This window comes from Monomorium pharaonis, chromosome 1, assembly GCF_013373865.1.
Source record: "Monomorium pharaonis isolate MP-MQ-018 chromosome 1, ASM1337386v2, whole genome shotgun sequence".
NCBI classification, from domain to species: domain Eukaryota; kingdom Metazoa; phylum Arthropoda; class Insecta; order Hymenoptera; family Formicidae; genus Monomorium; species Monomorium pharaonis.
This window is the reverse complement of record NC_050467.1, coordinates 13,949,013-13,961,544: the sequence shown is the minus strand read 5'-3', so window position 1 is coordinate 13,961,544 and position 12,532 is coordinate 13,949,013. Positions and strand designations below refer to the sequence as shown.

Here is a 12,532-nt window from a genome sequence, read left to right as displayed (position 1 = left end):
CGTAAATATCGATGAAACTGTGCTTATTCGACGCATTTTTTAACGAAACGAAAGAATCTGACAGAAAAAAGCTCTACCTCACAAAGCGAGATATTAATCGTTATAGTTCTCTAATCGACAGGTTAGGATATCTGTCATGTTTGTATTTTTGGTTGAAAATATATTCTTTCTCAATCAAAAGCACAAATAATTTAATGCAAAGTATTATCTCGTAAGTATTACCTCGTTGATGTCATAAAATACGTACACATATACGTTGCTGCATTTCGTCGTAATGACAGATTTTATAACCTGTTAAGTCGTCAACTTTAACGATTAATATTTCGCTTCGCGGGGCAGAGCGGCTCATTTTTCTGCCACATTCGTTCGTTTTGTGCAAAAACGCGTCGTATGACCATAATTTCACCAATATTTGCACTAGCGTGATTAAACAGAATAATAATTGCCATATATAAATGTATATGGAATTATACGTGTGTGCGTGCGCGGTGCGCGCGCGCGTGTGTGTGTGTGTTCAATTTAATTACAATACTTTCGTATAATTATATTGTGCATATTAATTTGTGAAGGAAAATTGCTATCTCGTATTGTATTAGAATTTCATTTACTTTTACTGTGTGTTTCAGGTACCAACAAAACATGTCTCTGAATCATCCGCAGTTTATAAAAGAATCATTCAGATCGACAAACATCAATCAATCTATTTGCAAAACATGGGATTCTTTTGAGCGAGGGTTTATTATTACTGTCTTCGCTATGAGAATCTTGTGCAATGTCATAGAGTTTCTACAGAACTTGAGTTTCTTCAGTCTTATAATAGAATGTCATACTTACTGTGTTTCAGATGCCGAGGAAACAATATGTCTCTGGATCAATCGCCATTTATAGAAGAATCATTCAGATTGATAAAGATATCAATAAATCCATTTGCAAAGCATGAGATTCTTTTAAGCAAGGGTTTATTATTAATGTTTTCGCTATGAGAATCTTGTGTAATGTTATGGAGTTTCTTCAAAACTTGAGTTTCTTCAATCTTATACTAGAATGTGTGCTTTCCAGCAAGACACAGTGTAACACAGTGTCCACTAGTGTGAGCGAAACACATTGACATGTTCTTTCTCACACTAATGGACACTGTGTTACACTGTGTCTTACTGGAAAGCACACAATGTCATACTTACTGTGTTTCAGGTGTCGAGGAAACAATATGTCTCCGGATCAACCACCGTTTATAGAAGAATCATTCAGATTGATGATAAAGATCAATAAATCCATTTGCAAAGCATGAGATTCTTTTAAGCGAGGGTTTATTATTAATTTCTTCGCTATAAGAATCTTGTGTAATGTTATGGAGTTTCTTCAAAATTTGAGTTTCTTCAGTCTTATACTAGAATGTGTGCTTTCCAGCAAGACACAGTGTTCACTAATGTGAGCGAGACACACTGATATGTTCTTTCTCACACTAATGGACACTGTGTTACACTGTGTCTTACTGGAAAGCACACAATGTCATACTTACTGTGTTTTAGGTGCCGAGAAAACAATATGTCTCTGGATCAATCGCCGTTTATAGAAGAATTATTCAGATTGATGATAAAGATCAATAAATCCATTTGCAAAGCATGAGATTCTTTCAAGCGAGGGTTTATTATTACTGTCTTCGCTATGAGAACCTTGTGCAATGTTATGGAGTTCTATTGCAATACATGCTCTTGCAATAGAATATAGCGTCCAAACCAATCTCGTCCAGCAAGAGCGTCGTTAATTCCTTTAGATACGGTTGATGATAAATATCAAGTATAATAAGCGCACGATAGTGTTTTAAAACTCTGAAAAGTATATCTAGCTTCTCCGTCAGTACGTATTCTCAGATAGTTTTTAAATCTGCCATGACAGATGTTATGCATGTAATAACGTAATAGGTTTTAGGTTTTAGGTTTTAGGTCTTAGGTCAGAAGTATAACCTATACAAAGGTACATGGAGTCTAAATGATAAACAATAATTTTGTTTATAGTGTATATGTATATACTTTATAAATTGCTGAAATTTGTTTTTTACAAATCGGACATTTTTTAACATCATCGCTTTCCTGCATAATATAGTTCGCGCAATCTTCACAACAACAAATGTGACCACACGGTATAAAAACTTGATTCGATTTTGTATTAATGCAAGCAATGCACGTACGCTCAGGTCTTACTGTTCCTTGATTTTCTTCGCATGTTTCCAGAAAATGTCTATTAACTTCGTAATACGGAACATCATTTTCTGTAGTATTTTCCTGTTTTTCGTACCAATATCCAAAGTCATCTTCTGGAATGTTGTAAATGTCTTCTGAAAATGTTTGAAACGATATGTTATACAACAATCCTTCAAAAATACTATACTAGAGATTACCTAGCAAACACCAACTAACAATTTATGTAACCGTTAACTATAATTTTCTACTTAACCATGTATAACTTATAACAGTCATATAACTTACAAAGTTATATTGAGTAAAAAATTATAACTAATAATTATAACTATTAGTTGGTCTTTGCTGGGAATGTTCGTTTAGTAAAAATATACAGCATGCACACATATATATTCCAGATAGCACAAAATATTATCGTAAATATTTATAAATATTTTACAAATTTTCAACAAAAATATTTTTTAAAAGGTTATATAATTATTTTTCATAAACCATTTAGAAATTATGCAAAAATTATTATCCACAATATATAGAATATACCCAGATAGCCAAGCGAGATTAAGCATATCGGGCAAATTAATTCACTGCATGTATGTTGTGAACTTGCCCACAATTTGCTGTCATTGTAATTTAATGTGAAACGAAGTTAACATCAGGAGAGCAAATAACTTTCATGAATTTATAAAATTATAAGTGCATGCATTGAGGAATAATAAACTTGTCACATTGACAGCAATTGTGCATGCATGTTGACAACTTGCCGTCAGTTTGTTGAATTCTAATGTAGAATTTTATATAATGTCAGAACAACAGACAGTTTGCGGAAACACCTTGGCTTTAGTTTGATAAAATTAATAGGGAATAAGTGACAGCAAAATAACAACACGTTGCCTTTATTTGGCTATCTGGGTATTTTTAAAATGTACTGAAAAATATTTATGGTATATGACCTTGAAATATTTATTTTTATATTCTTTAATAATAATGGTATAAATATTTATATTAAATATTTTCATTGTTTATCATAATTTTTTTATACCTGACATTTGGACATAAAAATATATACAAAATATTTATTACAAAGATTTTTTTTTATAAATATTTTATAAATATTTTGTGCTATCTGGGATATAAATTTATACCATGATTCGTTGTTATCAGGCTTTTGTAAAGAAATGTTGTAACTTTTAAAACTGAAGTAAAAATCTGCAGTGTCGATATCAATTATATTACCTGTGTAAGTTGTAGAAGTAGATGGTTCATCAGCGGGATATATATTTCTTTGTATTGGAGAGTCCATTCGTTCATTTTCGACAGAGTTTTGCCTCTGAATTATTGTAAGTGATTCGTCGGAAATGTCAATATTATTGTCAGCAGTTCTCAAAGCTTATGCAAATTAAAAAGATACGATTTGATAATATAGTAATAATAATATAAAAATAAAATATTTGTGTAACTATTAAAACTGAAGTAAAATCTGTAGTGTCGATATCAATTATATTACCTGTGTAAGTTGTAGAAGTAGATGGTTCATCAACAGGATATCTATTTCTTTGTATTGGAGAGCCCATTCGTTCATTTTCAACAGAGTTTTGCCTCTGAATTATTGTAAGTGATTCGTCGGAAATGTCTACGTTATTGTCAGCAGTTCTCAAAGCTATACAAATTAAAAAGATACAATTTGATAATATATATAGTAATATATAAATAATAATATACAAAAAATATTTGTGATTTCATACAAATACGTACTTTCTGTTGATGTAGAATTAAAATTTTCAGATAAAAAATCAGTACAAATTTCATTCTCGTTTTCAGTATTTAAAATCTCTGTAATACAAAAATATCTTACTTAAAAAATTCAATCATATTAAATGAAAAAAGTCAACATGTAGTCAAACCACTTTTAGAAATAAAAAATTAAGTAAAGTAAGCAACTTTTCTGTGTCAGAAATATGGATCTTATTAATGCGATAGCTGCGTACAATAAACATTTCATCAAATATACAAAAAACAAATGATTTTTATTTAAGCTTTATTCATATGAATAAAACTTAAACATTTAAATATTTTTGATGATGTCTAATTGAACTGTTAACTTACAAAAAATTTCTGTAGAATAGTAGTATTTTTATAAAATTTGATATATTTATAATTTTAATATTTTTTTATTTTTAAAAGTGGTTTGATTATATATTTTTATTTAAAGTTATTTAAGATTATTTTATGAAATTAAAATTACCATAAAAACATACCATATTTTCAACCCAAAAGCTTATGTTTTACATATTTTTATGGTAATTTTAAATTTCATAAAATATAAACCTTAAATAACTTTAAATAAAAATCATACAATAAAAATACTAAAATAATAACCTTTATTAATAGTCTCCGAATTGTATAAATAGATCTGATAAAACTGACTAAATAATTCCAAAAATTCAGACACTGATAATCTGTAAAAAATAAATATTTTTACATATTAACTTGCAATTATTTTTAGAAAACAATTTTTTCGTGGATTTAGTTTTATTTCATAATTGAATTATAATGTTACCGATTTTCTACAAGATTATTCTGTTTTTGTAAGATCATACTATTTCTTTCTTTATTGGTTCGAGTTTGTGGTCTACGTGCCTGAAGGTTATTTTGTAAGCGACATAGATCAATTCTTTGATCGATAATTACTTTTTTTAATTTTCTACAATATAAAAGTGTATTATATAAAATGTATTATATGAAAAACAAAAAATCAACAAATTATTAAGAACTCGCGTTAATGTTAAGCAAAAATAATAAGATGAACAGGTCAATATGTCGAGCTAATACTAATTTTCAAAATATAATATAATTTATTAAATCAAAAATATATCATAAACGCTATGAAAAACAACCATGTTAAAATTGTTACACAAATTTCGAAACGTTTTGACTTCAGTCATACCAAATTACCAATATTTTTGAAATTAAACATGAATAAAATAACGCAAACGAAAATATAATTAACCATAAAATGATGACGATTGAATATAAATGGTTAATTATATTTTCGTTTGCATTATTTTACTCATGTTTAGTTTCAGAAATATTGATAATTTGGCACGACTGAAGAGGACTATGTATAGTCGAAATGTTTCAAAATTTGCTTAACAATTTTAACACAGTTGATTTTAATGGAGTTTATAATATATTTTTAATTAAATAAATTATATTATAATGTGAAAATTGGTATTAGTTTGAAATATTGACCTGTTCATCTTATTATTTTTGTATTATATGAAATTATTGTAGCAAAACTATTGTAATAAAACGTACTCACCAATAAATATCCACACATTTGGATGTCTACTTCCGAATTTATTTAAAATTGTGTTATGGAAACTTTCGACCAAATTATTTGTTCGAACTGAACAACCATACACAGAGACTTTGTTTGCTGCAGGCAACCATGTTTTACGTAAATGGGACATAAATTGTAATACCATAGGATAATCGTATGTATCAGCTACATGCTATAATATTGTAAAACTTTGCTGAAATAAAGTGGAGTTTTGCCTCTGAATTATTGTAAGTGATTCTTCGGAAATGTCTATATTATAATTAGAAGTAAAATAAACTTAACGATATAATTGTTATATAATTTATAACAGTTGTACAAAACTTACAAAGTTATATTATGGAGTAGGAAATTGTAACTAATAATTATATAATAGTTAATTGGTGTTTGCTAAGAATGTTTATTTACTAAAAATATAACACACACATGCACACGCGCACACACACATCCGCACACACCCACACCACTACATATTCACATACCACACACCTATCATCCAGACACCATGCATCACACATCCCCTCACATATATACGTATATAAATTTATAATATGATTAAGTTTATTGTTATTTCTTTATAAAAAAATGTTGGCTACATTTTGCGCGTCTATTATAACTTACAACTGTGATAAAATCTGCAGTATCGATATATATTAATTGTAATATCTGTGTCAGTTGTTGAAGTAGATGGTTTATCATGCGCAACAGGATATGTATTTCTTTGAATTGGAGAATCTAATTGTTCATTTTCAACAAGAGCTTTGTCTCTGAATTATTACAAGTGATTTTTTGGAAATACTTGCGTTCATGTTATTATCAGCAGTTTTCAAAGCTAGATATACTTCTCAGAGATTTAAAGCAGTATTGTGCAGTACTTGTTATACCTGATATTCATCATCGACCATATGTAAAGGCATAAAAAGGCATAAAAAAAGGCATAAACGATGCTCTTGCTGGACGAGATTGGTTTTGGATGCTGTATTCTACTGCAACAGCATATGTTGTATTAAACTAATACAATGTATTTTGTATTTTTTTTACATTAATAAAGTTAGAATTGTTCGATTATTAATGAGTTTTATTTTTTTATTTACAAGAAACAGTGCATACCGACACTGAATGGCAGACATGTAAAGATTCCTTTTAAAGTATCGGCAATAAAACAATAAATCGCTGCAGTAATCTGTAACAAACGAATAAATTCAGCTATGTTGAGTAATATGAAATTCAGTATATTTTTTATACACACGAACATATTATAGTAGTTTGATACAGGCATGCTAATGTTTATAATACTTTCAAAAAAAAAAGTATTAACGTCAAGTATATTATTGAACTAAAAGCTAATGTTTTTTTTTTTGTGTGCATTTCAACACAAATCAGATTTGAGATCTAAAAGGCGACTACGGATAGTAATAGTAAGACGAATATAAAAACCGAGTAAGAGAAAAATGTATTTTTAGTTTTAAAATAGGACAGAAATTTAAAATATCTCTTTCTACTGTAGCGGAATTAAGCAGAGAAAGTAGTAACAATTTAACAACTGTTGCAAGATTTTTCAGTACAATTGGTTCTTGCCCTTATTTCCAGTCATGTTTAAATGCATAAACGAATTTTACAACAGTAACTGCAGAGAGATTTTTTTCTACTGAACACATTCTACATCTTTACGAGTGCTAATAAAATGACCGTTATTTGGTATTGAGACAGCAAAAATTGCGTTCACTTTGATGTTTGCATGATTGTGTGAACTTTATTTTATCCTATTTCATTTGAGTTATTTAATTTTTAATAACATTTGTCGTTCTTATACCCAGTAGGTATAAACAATACAAGAGTAACAATAAAATATATGCTACAATTTCTGAATAAACTCCATAACATTGCACAAGGTTCTCATAGCGAAGACAGTAATAATAAACCCTCGCCTGAAAGAATCTCATGCTTTGCAAATGGATTTATTGATCTTTATCATCAATCTGAATAATTCTTCTATAAACGGCGGTTGATCCAGAGACATATTGTTTCCTCGACACCTGAAACACAGTAAGTATGACATTGTGTGCTTTCCAGCAAGACACAGTGTAACACAGTGTCCATTAGTGTGAGAAAGAACATGTCAATGTGTCTCGCTCACACTAGTGGACACTGTGTTACACTGTGTCTTGCTGGAAAGCACACATTCTAGTATAAGATTGAAGAAACTCAAGTTTTGAAGAAACTCCATAACATTACACAAGATTCTCATAGCGAAGACATTAATAATAAATCCTCGCTTAAAAGAATCTCATGCTTTGCAAATGGATTTATTGATATCTTTATCAATCTGAATGATTCTTCTATAAACGGCGGTTGATCCAGAGACATGTTTTGTTAGTACCTGAAACACACAGTAAAAGTAAATGAAATTCTAATACAATACGAGATAGCAATTTTCCTTCACAAATTAATATGCACAATATAATTATACGAAAGTATTGTAATTAAATTGAACACACACACACACACGCGCGCGCGCGCACCGCGCACGCACACACGTATAATTCCATATACATTTATATATGGCAATTATTATTCTGTTTAATCACGCTAGTGCAAATATTGGTGAAATTATGATCATACGACGCGTTTTTGCACAAAACAAACGAATGTGGCAGAAAAATGAGCCGCTCTGCCCCGCGAAGCGAAATATTAATCGTTAAAGTTGACAACTTGACAGGTTATAAAATCTGTCATTACGACGAAATGCAGCAACGTATATGTGTACGTATTTTATGACATCAACGAGGTAATACTTACGAGATAATACTTTGCATTAAATTATTTGTGCTTTTGATTGAGAAAGAATATATTCTCAACCAAAAATACAAACATGACAGATATCCTAACCTGTCGATTAAAGAACTATAACGATTAATATCTCGCTTTGTGAGGTAGAGCTTTTTTCTGCCAGATTCTTTCGTTTCGTTAAAAAATGCGTCGAATGAGCACAGTTTCATCGATATTTACGTTGCTAAACTGAATAATTATTACACGCTACATTACCAATGCGCGGAATGAATGTTTATTTAAGATTTACTCACACACTTTAGTTATTAATATTTATCCGATTATTTGAATAAAATTATGTAGATTAGATCACCGCACTTATTTGTTAATTACCTCAATTTTCTTTTTTTTTTTTAAGATTTTGCATGAATTAACTATTGTCTGATTGACACTGTGCGCATGTGCAGTTTGCGCATTTGTCCGTTTGTTACTGTGTCCGTTTATTACTGTGTCCGTTTATTACTGTGCGCATTTGGTTTGTGCGCATTTGGTCTGTGTCCGTTTGTTACTGTGTCCGTTTGTTACTGTGTCTGTTTATTACTGTGTCCGTTTGTTACTGTGTCCGTTTGTTACTGTGTCCGTTTGTTACTGTGTCCGTTTGGTCTGTGCGCATTTGGTCTGTGTCCGTTTCGCACTGTGTCCGTTTGTTACTGTGTCCGTTTGGTCTGTGTCCGTTTGTTACTGTGTCCGTTTCACTCAGCCTGCTGTGTCCGTTTATTACTGTGCGCATCTAGGACGCTCCCTCTGATTTTGGGGTGGAATCCGCGTAGCCAGCAATTGCTGGCTAAGCAAGTACCCTGTCCAAAGGCCAGTGACCGCGGAAGTACCTTCCCCGGTCATACGCCCAAAAAACGGTGTATATATACACCAAGTTACAGACAACGAGCGGGCTTTGCTACACCGTATACAGCGACGAACGTATGTCGCTGACTCTCTCATACTTGTTACGGGTTATTGTATACGTGTTATCAAGTGTAACCAAGACAGAATATATATATATTGTTATATTACAACTGGCTACAATCTCTCCAAGACCTGACCCGAGGAGTATCGACAGGCGATCCCTATTACCTGTGATCCTTTATCTAAGAAGGGCCACAACAAAATATATTATCAGAAGAAACACACTGATGTATATTTTGCGTATCATATAAGTATTAAAGAAATAATTTAATGTGAATAGTGTGTAAATTATAAGATTTATGTGATAAACTCAAACAAATTGAGGTTACTTATCAAATACAGCCTCACATAATTTTGTGTTAGAAAACTGTATTTTTTCACCTTCTGACTCACCCACTCCAACTTATCTGTTTGGCAAGCTCATTTGAGATCAATTTGGATAAAATGTTCCCTGTAACACTGCGTTCTGAGGAAATAGTTACTGTGCTAAAAGCATTACCACATTTTGAATGAAGCAGATCTCGCTGTTAGGGAACAAAAGGTAATTATCATAATTGTTTAGTAAATTTTTAATATGCATTGTATCCAAATTGGTAAGTAATTTGTTACTTGAAGTTAGAGTTAAAATTATTTTTTTAAATAACTATAATTTTGTTCCTTTTTTAAATAATTATAATTTATAGTTAAATTTTTTGTAACTATTAGCTAATTTAAGTTTTTTTTTATTTTACTTTATACATTTCAAATTTATTCATCAGCATATGTGTGCGTTTAACACACAGGCACAAAATAAAGTGATAAATCATTTTTAAGAATGACATCATTTAAATATTAAAGTTAAAATTTTATTTTTTAAAACAAGATCTGAACTTTTAATTTGACCAATAATTTTACTACAAAGCTTGAATTAAATATTTTTAGCTAAAAGTAACGACAATTTTGATAGTATGTTACAAGTATAAATATTAATTTATTATACATATATGTAGTAAATTCTTAATTCAGTTAAAATATTTTGAGTTAATAAAATAAGCGTGATTCATTATACATAAAATAATGCAGTATGTAATCGAGTGTTAGCATAATAAAAAATAATTTAATTGTTAGAAAAATAAAATTTATATTTATTTAAAATAGCAGTCCATAAAAATTACAAACAACTAAAGGAAAAGTACCTAATAGTAACACTCGTGACCTTTTAAATAATTAAAACATGTTACTTTTCAAAATCAGTAACTTGTAATAGTCAGATAGTTACATTTTAAGAGAAAAATTGTATTTATTTACAAACTTTCCAACCCTGCTTTATACATATTTATATGTAATGAATATTATTTATATGTAATAATATATATAAATTAATTAATATTATACGTACTATAGCTTCATAATTAATGCGATTAGCTACTATAAACGTGTCCATGTTTTGAAAGTCCTTCTTTGTCTTTAGAAGAATAGATGGAATATTAGAAGGTATTATAGATTTAGCATGATCTGGATTGACCGACCGAACAATGATTGCCTGATTAATCAATATTGAATCCAACTTTTTGTTAATTTCCAGAAGTACTGCGCTGTTTAGTTTTATTTCATTATGACAATATTTGCATCCACAATCACCTAATAAATAAAAAAAAGCAATGAGAATTAATATTTCTATGAAAGCTATAAGTATTTAAAACATAAACATAAATAAATACCTTTATCTTTAAAGTTCAAGAAATGAGGTTTCTCTTGTAACATTCTTTCCTTCTCTTTTACATTGTAAGATGTTGAAAGAGTTTTATTTTAAATAGCCTTTGAATTGGTTAGTGAAAAATCAGTTTCTCCAAAGTTTGTATCAGAAGTAATAGTTTCTACCAATGAACATGACTGGCTTTGAGATGAACATGAAAATACTTTATTAGGATTGTTTATCTTCGTTGAGAGTGGAAATTGATTTTCTTGAGGAACATTATCATCAAATATAAAATCAAATGTAGACATTGAGTTATAAGAAGTGTTAAGAGCATTAGAGATTTTACTGCTCGTTTTGTCTTTAATAGGGGAGAGATCTACAGAAGCTTTACTATTGAAAAATGTTGCCTGGTTTTTGTTTGCCATTGTTACTGGTACAAACTTCTGCTTGGAATAATCCATTTTCTGTTTCTCGTATTTTTTGCTAATATTACTTTGAGATTGGCCACTGCAAACCTTTTGCAATTGCTTTTGTTTTCGCTCATTGCTTCGATTAAAATTACCGTGGAACTTTTGAAAGACATTAAACTTGATATTTTTTTTAAAGGTTGTACTTTCTCCTTTTTCTTATCTTGATACACATTAATAGAATTTTTTTTGACTGCATTTAAAACATCAGGATTCACCTGAGGCCAAGTGCTACTGTCACTCTCATCACTTTCGCTCAATTTTCTAACTTATCAAGATGTTTTCCTTTTTGAGGCAGCATATTATTATTTTCTTTAGCTTCACTGTTTTCATCAGAGTCAATAAATCGCCTTGGCGGTTTTCTCTTTCGTGGAGCATTGTCTGCCTCCGTTTCAAGTGATGTGTCATCCTCAGCTTTCTTTAAACCCTTAACTGCATCATCATATTCACCTGCAGTAAACAAATATAAAACAATAAATTTTAACTACATTATTCTATTAAAAAATAGTTATTCAGTTGTAATGAAAATGTTTAAAATATAAAAATTTCAAGCATAAGCTTGAGTTTACAATCACAGAAAAGAAACAAAATCTATAAACAAAAATCTATAAAAAAAAATCTATAAATCTAAACATCTTATAATCATATAAGACTTCCATATCAAACTTTATGCAATAAAGAATGAATAAAATAAAATTGACATATCATCATTTAACAAACTTACGGTATAAGTGAAGAACTGATCCTTTATAAAGAAGCCAATAAATGTTAGGCTCAATACAATTTTTTATAACTGTCTGTAAATGCACAAGTCTCGATCCTTTTTCAGGCCAGTTTTTTGGAGGTCAGAACATCAGTAATCTTATTATCAGGCTTGTCAATCCATTTAACAGGAACCACTGCAATGGTTTCTTCTTTTTCTTTTTCTTCGATAAAGGACACTACAGCATACTAAAAAAAAAAAACAAAACAAAAAACATAATTAATAACTAATTAAAAACAAAGTACAGACGACAAAAACTTACTAGTATCAGTAATTATAATATATCAAATATGCGCAAGAGGAATGCATAGAAATGAATCATTATTTTCAGGAATAAGGACACATTTCTTAATTGCA

General features: G+C 29.8%; 1 protein-coding gene across 1 annotated transcript; it reads right to left on the bottom strand.

The window, feature by feature from the left end:
* Positions 1-2,003: 2,003 nt before the first annotated feature.
* LOC114254153 (E3 ubiquitin-protein ligase cblA-like) lies at positions 2,004-9,204 on the bottom strand. Its single transcript, XM_036289492.1, has 8 exons — positions 9,086-9,204; positions 6,420-6,521; positions 4,756-4,899; positions 4,575-4,654; positions 3,951-4,028; positions 3,703-3,855; positions 3,432-3,584; positions 2,004-2,335 (listed from the first exon to the last, which is right to left on the bottom strand). Exons 1-8 carry the CDS (start codon positions 9,202-9,204, stop codon positions 2,010-2,012), a joined length of 1,155 nt encoding a protein of 384 aa, XP_036145385.1. The 3' UTR covers positions 2,004-2,009.
* Between the last annotated feature and the right edge of the window lie 3,328 nt (positions 9,205-12,532).